Raw genomic sequence first — 16074 nt, 5'->3', positions numbered from 1 at the left:
GGAGTGAGCGAAGAGGGGCACGGGGGTACGCGAGGAGGTGAAGCAGTGCGAGGAGCGCATGGAGAGGGAGATGAGGAAGAGTACGGCAAGGTTACAAGGGGGTATAGAGGAGTCGACGCAGGGAGTAGGGCAGCTGACAATGGGACAGAAGGAGCTTGGGGAGCAGGTGGAAAAGAACACGGCGGTGATGGGAGGGTTGAAAGCGACCCAGAAGGAAATAAAGAAAGAGCTTATAGCGACGAAGAAAGAATGTCAGATGGTACACGAGGGGTTGACAAAGAGGTTGGACAAGGTGACAGAGACATTGGAGACAAGAGAGAGAGAAGTTAGGACGCACATAGAAACGACCAAGGTGGCCTTAGAGGGAGAAATTGAAGGGGCGCACCAGGAAATAAAGGAGGTGAAACAGAAGTTAGAGGCGGTGGAAGAGGGGGTGAGTGAAATTAAAAAGAGACGGAGGGAATCTAGGAAGGAGCTGAAGGAGGAAGTGATGGAATATGTGCAAGGTCTGTGCTCACAGCGTGATGATGTGCTTACTGACCAAATAAAGAGTTTACAGGTGGCGGAGGAGGAGCGAAGGAGAAGAGGCGCCGAGGTGAGTGGTGATATAATCAGAAGTGCATATGTTGTGAAGGGAGGTTTAGTGAGCTTGGGGGTCGGTATAGACACGGGCGTTCGTGAGAGGCCGCTGGTGAGTTGTGCGACTGGTGCAGAGTGCATGGAAAGAGAGTGTGTGCAAGGATGTCTGACTATGGGGCGTGCGAAAGGTATTGGTGAGCCAGGGTGTGCGGTGGTGATTGGGTGTGTGCAAGAATGCACCCCCATGAGTGGTACGGAGTATGTACCGGGAGAGGGTGCGCAAGAAGGTGCGCGAGAAAGTTGTGGAACGGAGGGGTGTGTGAGGAAAAAGTGTGAGCCGAGGAGTGAGTGTGCTGTCGAGAGTGAGAGTGAATGCACGACAGAGTGTGGTGGTGAGAGTGACACGGAGAGCAAGTTGGTTGTGGCGAGTGAGAAAAAATGCACACCTGAGTTGGTGGTGAAGTGTGTGATTGGGTGTGCAAAAGAGTGCACACCCATGGTTGTCAGAGGATGTGACCGAGGAGTGTGCGCGAGGAGGTGTGTTGTTGAAGTGTGCGAACGACGAGTGTGCGCCAAGGTGTGTGAGGAGGTGTGCGGTGGTCAGGTGTGTAACGAAGTCGGTGAGCTGAATGAGTGTACCTGGGTGGTGTGTAAGAGAAAGTGCAATAACAAAGTGTATGGAGACACCTGGATGTGTGAGTATGGGAAGAGTCGCGTGTGGGTGTGAGCATGTACGATTGTACGGGGAGCATCGACGTTGACCGGGGCAGCGTTTAGGTTGACGGATAGTCGACGCGAGCCCTCGGTCCGTGCCGGGCTTTGTGTACTGCGGGAACCGGCGAGGGTCGTAATCATGGCGGTTTCAAAAGAACCGCCGTGCATGATCCGTGCCGGGCCCCGCCCTGCACGGTCGGTTCCGCGCTTTGCCAGGCAAAGCGGGCGGCCCGGTTTGAGGTGAGGTCGGAGGGGTTGGAACGGCGTCCCCTTGTGGTTGCGGCGTTCCGGCCGGGCAAGATTGGGCCGTCGGGCAGGAGACCGAAAGGCTCCGCGCCGAGGTGGACCTTGAAATCTCGGCCCGAGTAAACCTCCTCCCCTGAACCAAATGCCGGACGGACCCAACCGCAGGAGACCAAACCACCCGAATTCATTGCTCGGTTTTTTCGAAACCGAGCTGGACATGTAATGACGCACCGAGGCTCAGAATAATGGACGAATAGGGGTAGGAAATTGATGATTTGCAAATTGGATTAGCAAATTGGATGGGCCAATTTGATTGGCAAAATTGAAATTTGATTGGCAAAAATTGGATGGGCTAAAATTGATAATGGGAGATGCCCGATGTGGAGGGATGGCAACTCTGCCATCCCTCCCATCCTAGCAGGGCACATGAGCATTAGTTTATGGGGTGGCTGTGCAAACTAGCCCGGGAGGGTTAGGATAAAATGATAGGGATTTAGAGATGACTTTAGGAGACTTCAGATTTAAGTAGCGACATTGTACATGTAGAGGGGATGTAGAGTAGGTTAGATGGTTGTTAACGACGTGGTATGTGCTTAGTTTAAAGGGAAGACGGGAAGCACTAAGTTAGAGGGAAACCAGTCAGATTAGATGATGCAGTGTATGATTGAGTAATTGTGAAAGTGTGTGATTGGCATTGTATTGAAGTGAATGGTCCTGGGAGGAAAGGAGGGTGCAGGTGGCACCAGGTGTGTGGGCACAGGTGTGCAAATACAGGTGAGAATGGTTGTGGGAATAAATGGTCTGGCATGAATGGAGTATAGAATGGATGGTGTGGAGTGAGAGTGTAGAAAATGTGGAGTGTGAGTGCATGGTGCGAAGGTGTGAATGGGGGAAAGGTGGACCCCCCCTCACGAGTACCCGGGGAGGGTAGTTTAAGAGTAGGTAGAGTGTATAGGTAAATTATGGTGGATATTGACGTCTGTGGTGCGTGTGTAGAATGGTGTTTGGATGGGTGCATTAGTAGAGTAAATTGGCTGGGCGTGTGGCCTGTTAGTGTGTATGGTTGAATTGGCACTCTGCCACTGCTTGTCTGTCGGCCAGGTGAGGCCGCAGGTAGGCTGTGGGAGCCAGTAGTGTTCAGTGGGGCCCGAGGATCCAGGGACGGACCCGGGTAGCCCGACGCCAGAGAGGGCGGTCGTGGGGAGAGAGCCAGAGGGCCTTCCCCAAGATAGGTTAGGGTAAGGAGCAGGTAAGCTCGGGCGGCAACTACAGTGGCGGAGGTGTGCAGGTGAGCAGGCCTGCTGGGAGCGCCACACGACCCAGCCCGGAAATTGTGCGAGGGCACCGGGAGTTGAATCGGGGGAGTGAGACCCCAAATTGGTGAGCGCCACAGATGGTCAATGGGAATTGGTTTTTAGAACCGCATAGAGGAAAGTGGCCAATTATTTGGCAGGGAAAGACCCCGGGTAGTGTAAAGAATGGTATTGATGTCATTTATAAGATAGGCAGAATGAAATCCCTTCGCACCATATGCAGCCACTCACCAAGGTGAGATAGACTCCACACCATGATGTTGTATTCGTAGATGTTTGGTTGGATTGGAAGACGCATCATGACGTAAGTGTGACATTGTGCTGTAATTCCATCTCTTCCGCTTGATTGATGGGGAATTGGAATTGGGGGCAAGTTTGGATTAGAGGGATTGGTAACCAATTTGGATTAGGGGAGATATGGGGAAGACGAGACAGTAGTGACAAATTTGAAATGTGTAGAATTTTGTAAATACGGGGTAAGGGCAAGGGTAGGGTAGGTGACGGGGGGGGGGGGGGGGGGTGGGAAGTACAGTATGGACGAACTTTCTCTGCTCGCTCCCATGCGCACCTCACCTTGCATTACCTTATATTAATGTGTGCCCTTGCGACCTTGCCCCGATGCTTGCTGTGTCCTTCCTTCCCCACTCACGGCTTGTTCTTTTGGGTCCGGGGGGAGTGCGCAGGTAGCCGCAGTTGTGTGCCCGAACCGCCGCTGCCTGCCTGCCTGGACCGGAACACCACTTTATGGACCACACGTTTTGTGGCCGCCCACCTTATGGACCATGGTTCTGTGGCCAAGCACCACACTGATGGACCCCACGTGTTGGGGCCTGACCCCTCTGCTGGGACCAGCCAGGATGGCCAGAGAAAGTCTTCGCTTGTGGACCTCGGTGAGGTGGCACTAAGCCATGCAGGTGGACCACCTTTAGTTGGCCCCTGCTGGCCACAATTTTTTTTTAAAGCGGACGCGTTTTGTGCCCTTTTTATTACCACCAAATAGGTCGCAAGTGAAGAAGCGGAAAGATCAAGGAAGAAACATCAAGAAACATCGGCCCGGCAGAGCAGGAGAAACAAGAACAAGGTCATCAGTTTGTTTTTATTGTGATGACTGTGGTGCTTTATTGTACTTATTGGTGCTTTGGTGCTCTTTTTGGTGAATTGTAATGCTCTTGTGCTCGGGGGTGCACTGCAATATCAATTGTGCATCCCCGGGCATGTGGGTATGGTGTATCGGTACAGTGCAGTGCATGCTCCTTCCTCTTTCAAAACATCTTTTTGTCTCCCAAAAGACTGGTCCTGGGTTTGCAGTGTACATAATTAGTGTCTTGTAAATAATGCTCCCCACCGGCTTTATGTGTAGTTTGGAAATAATTCCGTGATTCGGTTATCCTGTGGGCATGAATCTGTTAGGTAGGATGCAACGCAGCAGGGGGACAGACTTAATTGTTTTAAAACTATCGCACTCAGGGTAAGGTTAATAGCAGAGGGTTACTACACCTGAGTGTCACATTAAGTTAACGTTCTTTCGGGCCGGAACGGCCCTGGAGGAGAGACGTGTGCTGTGTTACGGTTTTTAGAACCTTCACTTTGTAAATTTTGGTAAATGTTCCCTTATAAATAATCTCCTGTAAATATCCCCATTATTTGGCTAATGTTAAAGATCGCATCCTAGTTAGTCCATGCACAACATGTAGAACACCAGAGGACCTCTCTGTAGTTATCTCATTATTATGTGTTTTAGTTAAGGATCTGTTTCCAATAGTTGAATCTACGTTGCATTAATCAAATAAGATAGGCCCCTTCAATTATCCCCAATCATCTCTCTCTCTTCATTGCCTCAAACTGCTCTCATTGCTCATTGCTCTCAAAAAACATTGCCTCAAAAAGAGAACCATGACAATTACAAGTACATATGGGCAGGGTGCAGCCCGAAGTGGATATCGGTTTCTGAGGTTTGGGACATGGAATGTAGGGACAATGACAGGGAGATCAGGAGAATTGGTGGAAGTATTGGTCAGAAGAAGAGTGGACATATGTTGTGTGCAAGAGACGAGATGGAAGGGAAGTGGTGTGAGAATGGTGAAGGGTAGGCAGGGACAGAAATACAAGTTTGTGTGGCATGGGTGCCCGGAGGGCGTGAATGGTGTTGGTGTTCTGTTTTCTGAGGAGTTTGCAGACAGTGTGGTGAGTGTGACTAGAGTGAGTGATAGGTTGATGATGGTGAAAATGATGATTGGAAAGCTCTTGGTGAACGTCATCTCGGGATATGCTCCGCAGGTTGGTCAAAGCGATGAAGAGAAGGACAAGTTCTGGTGTGCGATAGAGAAGCTGATGGAATACGTGAAAGATGAGGAAGTTGTTGTGGTGGGAGGAGACCTGAATGGACATGTGGGAAGGAGTATGGATGGTTTTGAGGGAGTTCATGGGGGTTACGGATATGGTGTGAGAAATGGAGAAGGTGAAAGGATTTTGGAGTTTGCTGATGGAGCTGATTTGTTGATTTGTAATACTCGGTTCCAGAAAGAGGATAATAAGCTTGTGACATACACGTCAGGTGGGTCGACGACAACCGTTGACTACCTGATGGTGCGTAGGCGAGATAGGGGACACCTCCGGGACACAAAGGTGATTCCGGGGGAGGAGGCTGTTTCACAGCACCACTTGGTTGTCTGCGACATAAGGGTGAAAGGTGCGAGGAGAGCTCGGCGGGTGAAGTACCAACCGAGAATGAAGGTGTGGAGGTTGAAAGAGGTGACAGTAAGGGAGGCATTAAAAGAGAGGCTGAGTAGGGTAGAGGATGATGTGGTTGAGCTTGAAAGTCGTTGGATGTCGATGAAAGCTAGTCTGTTGGGAGCCGTTGGTGAGGTATGTGGATGGACAAAAGGACCACCGAGGCACTCGGAAACATGGTGGTGGGATGATGAAGTTGGAAAGAGGATTGACGAGAAGAGGAAGAAGTTCAAGGAGTGGCAGAAGGCAAAGGGTACGGGAGCAGAAACAGCAGAGCATGAAAGTTAGAAGGCTGCAAAGAAAGAGGTAGCAAAGGCGCAGGAGGCATGTCGGAAAATGTTCGGAGAACGCTTGGATTCGGAAGAGGGTCAGAAAGCAGTATTCAGGATTGCAAAGCACATAGCAAAAGAGAGGTGTGATGTGATGGGGGTGAGTTGCTTGAAGGATGAAGTGGGACAAATCGTTGTCGACCCAGATGTAATTAAAGGAAGATGGAAAAGATATATGGAAATGCTGTTGAATACAGAGAATGAATGGGATGGCAACATCGAGAGTAACCCAGTTTTAGGACCGGCAGAGAAGATAACTGAGAAGGAAGTTTAGGAAGTGATAAAAGCAATGAAGAGTGGAAAAGCGGGAGGGCCGACGGGAGTTGTGGGAGATATGTTGAAGGCAGCAGGAAGTTGGGGTGTGAAGAGAATGACAGAGATCTGTAATCTGGTGGTGAAAGAAGCCCGCATTCCAGTGGATTGGGAACTGAGTACCCTCGTCCCTCTATACAAGGGGAAAGGTGACCCTCTGGAGTGTGGCTCGTACCGAGCGATAAAGTTATTGGAGCATGGAATGAAGGTATTGGAAAGGGTGTTGGAGAGGAGGATAAGGAAGAAAGTGAAGATCGACGAAATGCAGTTTGGATTTATGCCAGGAAGAGGAACGACAGATGCGCTTTTCATTGTGAGGCAGTTGCAGGAGAAGTACATGGATAAGAGGAAGAAGTTGTTTTTTGGGTTTGTTGATCTGGAGAAAGCATTCGATAGGGTTCCACGCAAAGTATTGACATGGGCATTGAGGAAGTTAGGAGTGGAGGAATGGTTGATCAGAGTAGTGATGGCAATGTACAAAAGAGCGCGCACAGCTGTAAGGACGAAGGACGGGAACAGTGGTGAGTTTGAGGTGAAGGTGGGAGTGCATCAGGGGTCGGTACTAAGTCCACTACTATTTGTAGCTGTGATGGAGGTGCTGGCTCAGAACGTAAAGGAGGGTTTACCGTGGGAGTTGTTGTATGCAGATGATCTGGTGTTGATTGCGGAAAGTATGGATGGACTGAAGGAAAAGATGAACAAGTGGAAGGAATGTATGGAGACAAAAGGTCTGAAGGTGAATATCGGAAAGACGAAGGTGATGGCAAGTGGTAAAGCATGTGGTGAGGTGGAAAGAACTGGGAAGTGGCCGTGTGCTGTGTGCAGGAAGGGTGTCGGAGTGATCTCCATTCAATGTACAATGTGCGCTGAGTGGGTTCATCAAAAATGTAGTGGTCTGAGCGGGTCATTTACCAGTGTGGCAGCTACATTCAAATGTAAGGTGTGCACAGAGGGAGTTGCAGATGGAGGAAATGTTGAGTTGGATCTTGGAGACGGCGTGAAGCTGGAAGGTGTGAAAACATTTTGCGACCTCGGAGACATGCTGAATGGAGAAGGTGGATCAGACTCGGCAACGGTTGCTCGAGTGAGATGTGCATGGAAGAAGTTTCGGGAACTGAGTGGCGTGCTGATGAGGAGAGTGTCGCTGAAGCTGAAGGGAAAGGTGTATGCTGCATGTGTGAGAAGTGTTATGATTTATGGGAGCGAGACATGGGTAATGAACGTAGAGCAGCAACGAAGGCTGGAAAGGGTGGAAATGCGAATGGTTCGATGGATGTGCGGAGTATCGTTGAGAGAGAGGAAGACAAATGATGAATTGCGAAAGATGATGGGAATATTGCCTGTGATTGATGCTGTGAAGAAGAACAGGTTGAGATGGTTTGGTCATGTGTTGAGGAAGGATGAAAGTGACTGGTTGAGAAGAGTGATGGAAGTTAATGTAGAAGGAAGTAGAGGACGGGGAAGACCGAGAAAGACTTGGCTAAAGATGGTGGAAGAAGAAATGCGGGCAAGGGGGTTAACAAGGAGAGATGCAGAAAATAGGGCAAAATGGAGAAGATTGTCATGGGGACCGCAAGGCTAACCCCCGCTCTATCAGGGAAAATGGCCTTAAAATGCATGTTGTTGTTGTTGTATCTCTCTCTCTTCAAAGTGCAGTAGCGGTATGGCAGCGTTCGCTGCCCCTTGTTTTGGTTTGTTTGCTGGCCCCAATCTGCCATTGAACACGTGGTAATTTGGAGGAAAAATGGGAGGAGTGGGTTCGAGCGCCAGGAACGAGGCATGGCCTGTCAATGTTTCCTCAAGAGGTGGAGCCAGCGAGCCCTCGCCAGCCAACCAGGGCCGAGGTGAGCCGACCGGTAGGCGTGTCCTAGGAGACGGCGGCTGGATACAGAAACGCCCAATAAAAGCGACTGGGAGGGACTGCTTCACGAGATGAGTGCGAAGGTCCGCGATACGAGGTACCAGATGAGCATACAGCTGGAATCGTAAGGCAGGAGAGTGGGTCCGTTGACGACGACAATACCGCCATATATTCGCATTGTCCAACAGCGTGAAACCGATATGTGCAGCTGCCGCCGGGTTTCGCCTCAAGCCCGGAGCGTGGACCAGAGCGCGACCTGGAGCGGACCTCGATGCTGTGCGATCTGCCCGGACCTTCCTGCCCTGCCATCTGCTTGGACCTTCTCCCCCTTCCAGCCATTCCTTCCTGCCATTCCCTTTTCGTGTAAGTCTGTTTGTTCTGTCTGGGCGTATGGTAATATAAGACTGTTTTAAGGCTGCCCTGTGTATCTGCTTCTTCCTCTCCTTGTATATTCCCTTCTTTCATTTCCTCTTGTAAATAGTGAATAAACCTGTGTTCTTTCTTACCCTTTTGGTTTCTTCTTGCCCCGATCGCTTTAGTCCTTTCCCAATTGAGTACCTGTGGCACGATTCGGCCAACGCTCGGAATCGGGTTTAGTCTTTTGTTAACGGCCCGAGTCGCAGATCGCTTCGCTCGATGTATCCATTCACGCTGCGCCCCGGGTGGGAGTATCTCCTCGCTTTCGGCCGGTGGTGGTAATTAGGTAGTAAGACGGATTGGGCTTACAACCCTACTCACCACCGACCGGAAGTGACGTCATACTTCCAGGACCGGCGGACGGCCAGCTTAACAGGACAAGGGGATTAACTCCCCCTTGCTAATGGGAGTGCCGTCCCCCGGATCCACAACAATATATATATATATATACAGTCACGTGAAAAAGTAAGTACACCCCATGTAATGTTTTGACTTTTTCAACATATTTCAACATACAGCTATTTGATCTTCATTTCAACAATATTGATAGATAAAGGTGATATAATATAACAAATATCATGAAACATTTACATTTTGTAGTCCATTGTAAAATTTAAATAAACACAAATGCAAATTTCGCATGTGGAAAAAGTAAGTACACCCCTACATTTATCACTACTTCAAATACCTAAATTTTGAATCGGGTGCACCAGCTCGGGTGCAAATGATTAGAACATCGTCAGAGAGGTTCTTGGAGGAACCTGTCTTATTTAAACCTCAGACATTTCGTTTGGTTTGCCCTTTGTTGTTTAAGTGTGCGGCGTCACCATGCCTAGATCAAAAGAGCTCTCTGAGGCCTTCAGAAAGAAAGTTATAGATGCCTACGAATCTGGGAAGGGATTTAAAAAGATCTCCAAACAATTTGAAATCAATCATTCGACTGTCCGGAAGATCATCTACAAGTGGAGAAGATTCCAAACAACTGCCAACTTGTTCAGGCCAGGCTGCCCCAGCAAGTTCAGCCCGAGAGCAGACCGCAAAATGCTGAAAGAAGTCTCGAAGAACCCCAGAATGTCATCACGGGACCTCCAGGTAGCTCTTGCCTCTGTTGATGTCAAAGTGCACGAGTCTACCATAAGAAAGAGGCTGCACAAATTTGATCTACATGGGAGGTGTACCAGGAGGAAACCTTTGCTGTCCAGAAAGAACATCAGGGCAAGACTAAAGTTTGCCAATGAACACCGAGGCAAAGACCAGCACTTCTGGAACGATGTGCTCTGGACAAATGAGTCAAAGGTAGAGGTATTTGGCCACAGTACCAGAAGACATGTTTAGCGAAAACCAGACAGCATTTGACCACAAGAACCTGATACCAACTGTAAAGCATGGTGGTGGAAATATTATGGTTTGGGGCAGCTTTGCTGCATCAGGGCCTGGGCAGCTCACCATCATAGAATCCACTATGAATTCTTCATTGTACCAGAGGGTGCTTGAGGATAATGTGAGGCCATCTGTCGGAAAGTCGAAGCTCAACCGAAGGTGGACCTTGCAACATGTCAATGACCCTAAACATACCAGTAAATCCACCAAGGAATGGCTGAAAAGGAAGAAAAGGAGTGTTCTGGAATGGCTAAGTCAAAGCCCGGAGCTAAATCCCATCGAAATGTTGTGGGGGGATTTGAAACGAGCTGTGCATGCAAGAAACTCCTCAAACATCGCACAGCTGAACGAATTATGCATGGAGGAGTGGGCAAAAGTTTCTCCCAGTCGATGTCAGAGACTGGTAGACAGTTATAAGAAACGCCTACTTGAGGTTGTTTCTGCCAAATGGGGCAATACCACCTGTTAGAGCCAAGGGTGTACTTACTTTTTCCACATGCGAAATTTGCATTTATGTTTATTTAAATGATACAATGGACTACAAAATGTAAATGTTTCATTATATTTGTTGTATTATATCACCTTTATCTATCAATATTGTTGAAATGAAGATCAAATAGCTGTATGTTGAAAAAGTCAAAACTTTACATGGGGTGTACTTACTTTTTCACGTGACTGTATATATATATATATATATATGTATATATATATATATATTGTTGCAGACGCGGTTTTAGATGTTATATTGACCGAGCGGTGGTGTATTACCGCGTCCGAACAGTTACTCCCCGATTAGAACCCGATTCCACCCGACGTTGACCAGATCGCACCGCAGATATTCAATCGGGAAACCTCTAAAGCGACCGAAAGAGAAGGAAAAGAGAAAAAGACAGAGTACGGAGGAAGAACAGATTTATTATACACACACAAGCAAAAAGAAGAGCGACCAAAATTATTTACAAGCAATGGATGGAAAAAGCAGCCACACAGTGCATCGTTAGCTTATCTATCTATAATTCCACTAATCTCTGTGTGTATGTTTGTTTGTTTGTTTGTTTGTCTGTGACCGCTGTTTCTCGACAACTACCGGTCCGATATACTTGAAACTTGCCAGGTATATTGCTGGGGACCCGAGGATGTGCCTTTTCAAGGTTTCATATTAATCGGACAATTACTTACCGAGCTATGTCCAAAAAACGATTCAACCAATCAGAGAGCAGCGAGCTATCGCGTGTGCCGAACGTGGCGAACACACTCTGCCTCGGATGGCACATTTGAGAGCGTATTCATTTATTTCCCGTCGGCAAACTATGTTGCCGTTAAACTATGTTTTAAAACTAATTAAAACTAATTTGCGATTCATCGTAACTGCGATTTGCGACCTTCCGGACAGTGAGGACTGCACTTCCGGCATCCAATCACAGAACGCGTTATTGCGTAGGCGTGGCCGATGTGAGAGCGAGCTGATGCTGAGCCCAGCGCGTGCGCCATTACGGTACGTAATTCGATTTCTTCCGGAGAAAATAATAATTTCTCGATTTCTTATGCGCATTATTTCTCCCAATTCAGTCAGAGCGAAGGGCGGAAGCGAAGAGCGTTGTTTTTTTTGTTTACGGGCGTACGGGCGGGGTAGAGCGTACGGGTAGCGTTTTTTTTTTTTTTTGGCACATTTGAGAGCGTATTCATTTATTTCACGTTGGCAAACTATGTTGCCGCTATGTTGGCGTTAAACTATGTTTTAAAACTAATTAAAACTAATTTGCGATCTTTCGCTTTCCTGCGCATTTGTGCACGCTATGGCGATTTCTTTACCAAACTCCGCTAGCCGTTAGCTTTGGACCAAACCATTTCATGTAAATAGAGGGGGGGGATTGTCACCGTACTCGCAAGCCGTTAGCTTTGGACCAAACCATTGCATGTAAATAGAGGGGGGGGGATATACTTTTAGATATATATATAGTACGGGCATGCCCTAGTTCTATTCAATTTACTTAATCCCAAGACAACGAGTAGGACAGGACGTTCACACTTACACAGGGGATATTGCAGGCAGGTAGGGCTTGAGGTGGATTGCTTGAGAGGGAGGCAAGGTCGGAGGCAGCAGCTCTCAATTCCTCGCGGTTTTTGGCGGGAAAACCCTCCGTCGCGTATCCGCTGCTGTAGACGTCACGCGCTGGTTCGGCACACCTGCTCCTCTTCTTCTGGTGGAGCCGTCTCCCTCCTTTCAGCGCGTCTCTCCAAAGCTGGTTTCCTTGCCGAGTACCTCTCCCCTTTGGCTTGGAGCGTTTCACATCTCACCGCTCCTCTTGGTGCCGCCTCTTCGCTCATCTCCCAGGTCATCTCCCAAGTCATCTGGTAAAGCAGTCCCTTACAGTCGCTTTTATCACCTCGGGCGGAATCAAGCCGCCGGCTGCGAGGGCACGCCTACCGGGTCGCTCACCGCGGTGCTGATTGGCCATGCGACCCTCTGGCTCACTCCTCCCCTCTATGACGAGGTGGAGACACGCCTTTCTTCTCCGAGATTAGCACATGGGCAATGGCGGCTTGCGGGATTGAACACAACTCGCACCCTTTTGAAAGGAACTTTGGAGAGCGGAGATGTTTGGGGAAATTGCAAGGGCCTACGCTTATTTTGTTTGATACAATGCAAAGTCAATCTAGTGGGAAACACATATTTAACCTACATAGAATAAGGAAATACACTATTTAAAAAAGATATATCGTGACCTGCGTGTAAGTTTCATGGAATTAACTAGGAGGACGGCTGCGACCATTATTTACATTAACAGGGTGTTACACATAACAAAGCCATACTTTTTACATTCGTTACACTTCCTCCAAGATTGTTACACTTCTCAAAAACCGTTACACTTCTCAAATTCGTTACACACTTCTCAAAACCGTTACACTGCACCCTCCTTTCTTCAGGCCCGGGCTCGGGCCTACTAAACTTTAACTTAGTGTGACACGTAGGTGTAATTCCCTCTACAATTAACCTGACCCTGAGTGTGACAATCTTAAAACACAAATAAGTATGTCCCCCTATTGCATTGCACCCTGTCTAACAGACTCAAGCCCACAGCTAACCGAATTACGGAATTATTCTCAAACTATACATTTACGGTGGGGAGCATTATTTACAATGACGTGATTTCTTATTTACAACGCAACCCAGGACCTGTGTTTTTTTTTTTCTTTCTTAGGGAACAAGAAAAAGAAATTCCTGTTGGGAGGGAGGAGACAGCACGCATTGCATCGATGCACCAGTACCAATACCACCAAAGCACCCAAAAGCACCAAAAGCACCACAAGCACCACAAAGCACCACTCGGTGCGCAGTCACCATGGTGCTTAATAAACACAACAAAACAACTGGTGGTGGTCTTCACTTTCTCTGCTGGGCCGATGTTCTTCCCGACGTCTTCTGGCTTCATGCGGCCTATTTGGACATAATAAAAAGCACAACTTGTGTTCGTTTTTTTTATTTAGGGCCTCAGGGGCCAACTAAGGGTGGTCCACCTGTTTGGCATAGGTGCCACCTTACCGAGGTCCGCGAGCAAGATTCCCTGGCCACTATGGCCGGTCTCCAACAGAGGTGCCCTGCCCCAGAACCTGGGGTCCATCAAGTGGTACTTGGCCGCAGAACAGCGGTCCATAAAGTGGTACATCAACGCAATGCATGCTGGTTCTAGGAATCTTGGGCGCACAATGGCCACCTCACGCACGCTCCCCTCGGCACCCAATGGCGCACAGGTCATGTGGGAGACAAAAGAAAGACAATTGAGCGAGGGGTAAGGTCACAAGGGTACACGTCAATAAGGCAATGCAAGGCGAAATGCGTACGGAGGGCGAAGTGAGAAAGCTCGTCCCTACCGTACGTCACCCCCCTGTCACCTACACTACCCTTGCCCTTACCCCATATTTACAAAATCTACCCATTTACAAATTCGTCACTACTGTCACGTCTTCCCCATATTTCCTCTATACCAAATTCGTCTCCACAATCCCTCGACTTCAAAATTTGCCATCACCAATTCATCATCAATCCTCATAAGGAGGGAGAGATGGAATTACGCACAATGTCACACCCACGTCATGATGCGTCTCACAATCCAAACATTTGCATCATAAAAAATAATCAAAACATGGCATGGTGTGGAGTACCTGTCACCTCAGGTGAGTGGATGCAGATGGTGCGAGGAGACTTCATCCTAACTACTTCCTAAATGACATTACCACACTTTACACTACCCGGGGTCTCTCCCTGCCAATCCATTGGCCAACTTACACTATGGGTTCTAAAAACCAATTCCCATTGACCAAACTGTGGTGCTTCTCAATTTGGGGTCTCACTCCCCCGATTCATCTCCCGGTGCCCTCGCACAATTTCTGGGCTGCGACGTGTAGCTCTCCCAGCAGGTCTACCCACCTGCACACCTCCACCACTGCAGTTGCCACCCGAGCTTACCTAGCTCCTCACCCTAACCTAACTAACTGGGGAAGGCCCTCTCCTGGCTCTGTCACCCCACTGGTGCCCTCTGGCACTGGGCTACCCGGGTCCGTCCTCCGGATCCTCGGGCCCCATCCACAACAACTACTACCGGCTCCCAGAGCCCACCTGCGGCCTCACCTGGCCGACATCCTCACAGTGGTGGAGCGCCCAACCAACTACACACACTAACAGGCTACACGCCCAGCCATTTCCACAACACTAATGCACCCATCCAAAGACCATTCTTTCACCCGCACCACAGATGCCAATATCCAACCACAATTTACCTGTACCCTCTACCTAACACTTACACTACCCGCCCCGGGTATCCGTGATGGGGTCCACTCTTCCCCCATTCACACCTTCGCACCATCCACTCCACTCCACAATTTCCACCATACTCACTCCACAACCATCCATTCCAATACTCCATTTATTCCACACTACCATTCTCCATACCTGCTGTTGCACACCTGTGCCCTCACACCTGGTGCCACCTGCACCCTCCTTTCTTCCTGGACCATTTGGTCATCACAATACCCATCATCATCACTCACTCATACACTGCTCCATCCACCTGTTCAGTTGCACACCTGTGCAATCACACCTGTTCAATCACACCTGTTCAATCCTCACACACACGGCATCATCTCCGCTAACTACTCCCCTCTGAAACTTGCGCTTCCCAGTCGTCCCTTTAAACTATTGCGCTCCCACGTCATTATCATCCACCCTAAACTACCTGCGTCCCCACTACAGGTATCAGTCACTAACTAAACTTAACGTTACCTAATGTCATCTTCGCTAGATCCCTACACACGATATATCCTAACCCTCCCGGGCTAGTTTTCACTGCCATCAACCCCATAAGCTATTGCGCATTTGCCCCACTTCTGTGAGGTATGATGGATTTGCCATCCCACCACATCGGGGAGGTCCCACTATCAATTTGGCACACCAAATTTCAGCCAATTCAAAAATTTTCCATTTACTGCCAATTCTACCCATTATCTGCCAATCATTACTGCCAATCATCAAATTTTGCTTTTTTTCTAATTTCGGGGCCAAAACACTATCCTCATCACCCGTCTACTTATTAGATCCTCTCGGTGCGCCGTGACATCATTAAACTCGGTTCGTAAAGCCGAGCAATGAATTCGGGTTGTTTTGGTTGCCTGCAGGTTGAATCCGTCCGGCTTTCGGTTCAAGGGAGGTGGTTTGGTTGGACCGAGGCTCCACGCACCATCTCGGCGCGGCACCTTGCGGTCCCGGGCCCGATGGCTCAATCTCCCCCGGTCGGAACCCCGTCCCCACGAGGGGGCACCGTTCCGCCTCCTCCCACTCGCCCTTGAACCGGACCGGTCGCCTCGCCCGACAAAGCCCGGACTCGACCGTGCGGGGCGGGGCCAAGCCCGAATCGGCAACGACGCTTCGAAGAGAAGCGACGCAGCATCGACCCGCGCCGGGCCTCGCACCCAACAAAGCACCCCTCGCACCGAGTGCTCGCATCGGCTATCCGTCGCCCTCACCGCTAACCCGGTTACCGTCGATGCTTCACTTGCATGCTTACAAGCATACGCTACCCCTTTCACCCTCACAAAACCCGGCGTTCCAACGCCGTCCGTACCTTCCACCAACGCTCTCCCTGTTACACACCACACCTCTCGCGCGCACTCTTGCGCACACCTCGGTCCACACCTC

General features: G+C 49.2%; 1 protein-coding gene across 3 annotated transcripts in view; it reads left to right on the top strand.

Annotated features, from left to right (window-relative positions):
* The window catches only part of LOC137426802 (C-signal), an 87615-nt gene that overhangs the window by 16436 nt on the left and 55105 nt on the right, over positions 1 to 16074 (top strand). The window contains exons 1-2 of one of the 3 annotated variants that reach the window (XM_078779012.1): positions 8052 to 8181; positions 8293 to 8447. The exons of 1 other annotated variant lie outside the window; for it this stretch is intronic. In XM_078779012.1, coding sequence (XP_078635138.1) covers positions 8156 to 8181; positions 8293 to 8447 — 181 coding nt within the window. In that variant the 5' untranslated portion in view covers positions 8052 to 8155. Of the gene's footprint in view, positions 1 to 3519; positions 3743 to 8051; positions 8182 to 8292; positions 8448 to 16074 lie in introns of those variants that run through there. One more of the 3 variants, XM_078779013.1, reaches the window with a different exon arrangement.

This window comes from Myxine glutinosa, chromosome 5 (assembly GCF_964187855.1).
Source record: "Myxine glutinosa chromosome 5, kmMyxGlut1.1, whole genome shotgun sequence".
Classification (NCBI taxonomy): domain Eukaryota; kingdom Metazoa; phylum Chordata; class Myxini; order Myxiniformes; family Myxinidae; genus Myxine; species Myxine glutinosa.
This window is presented reverse-complemented; position numbering and strand designations above follow the sequence as displayed.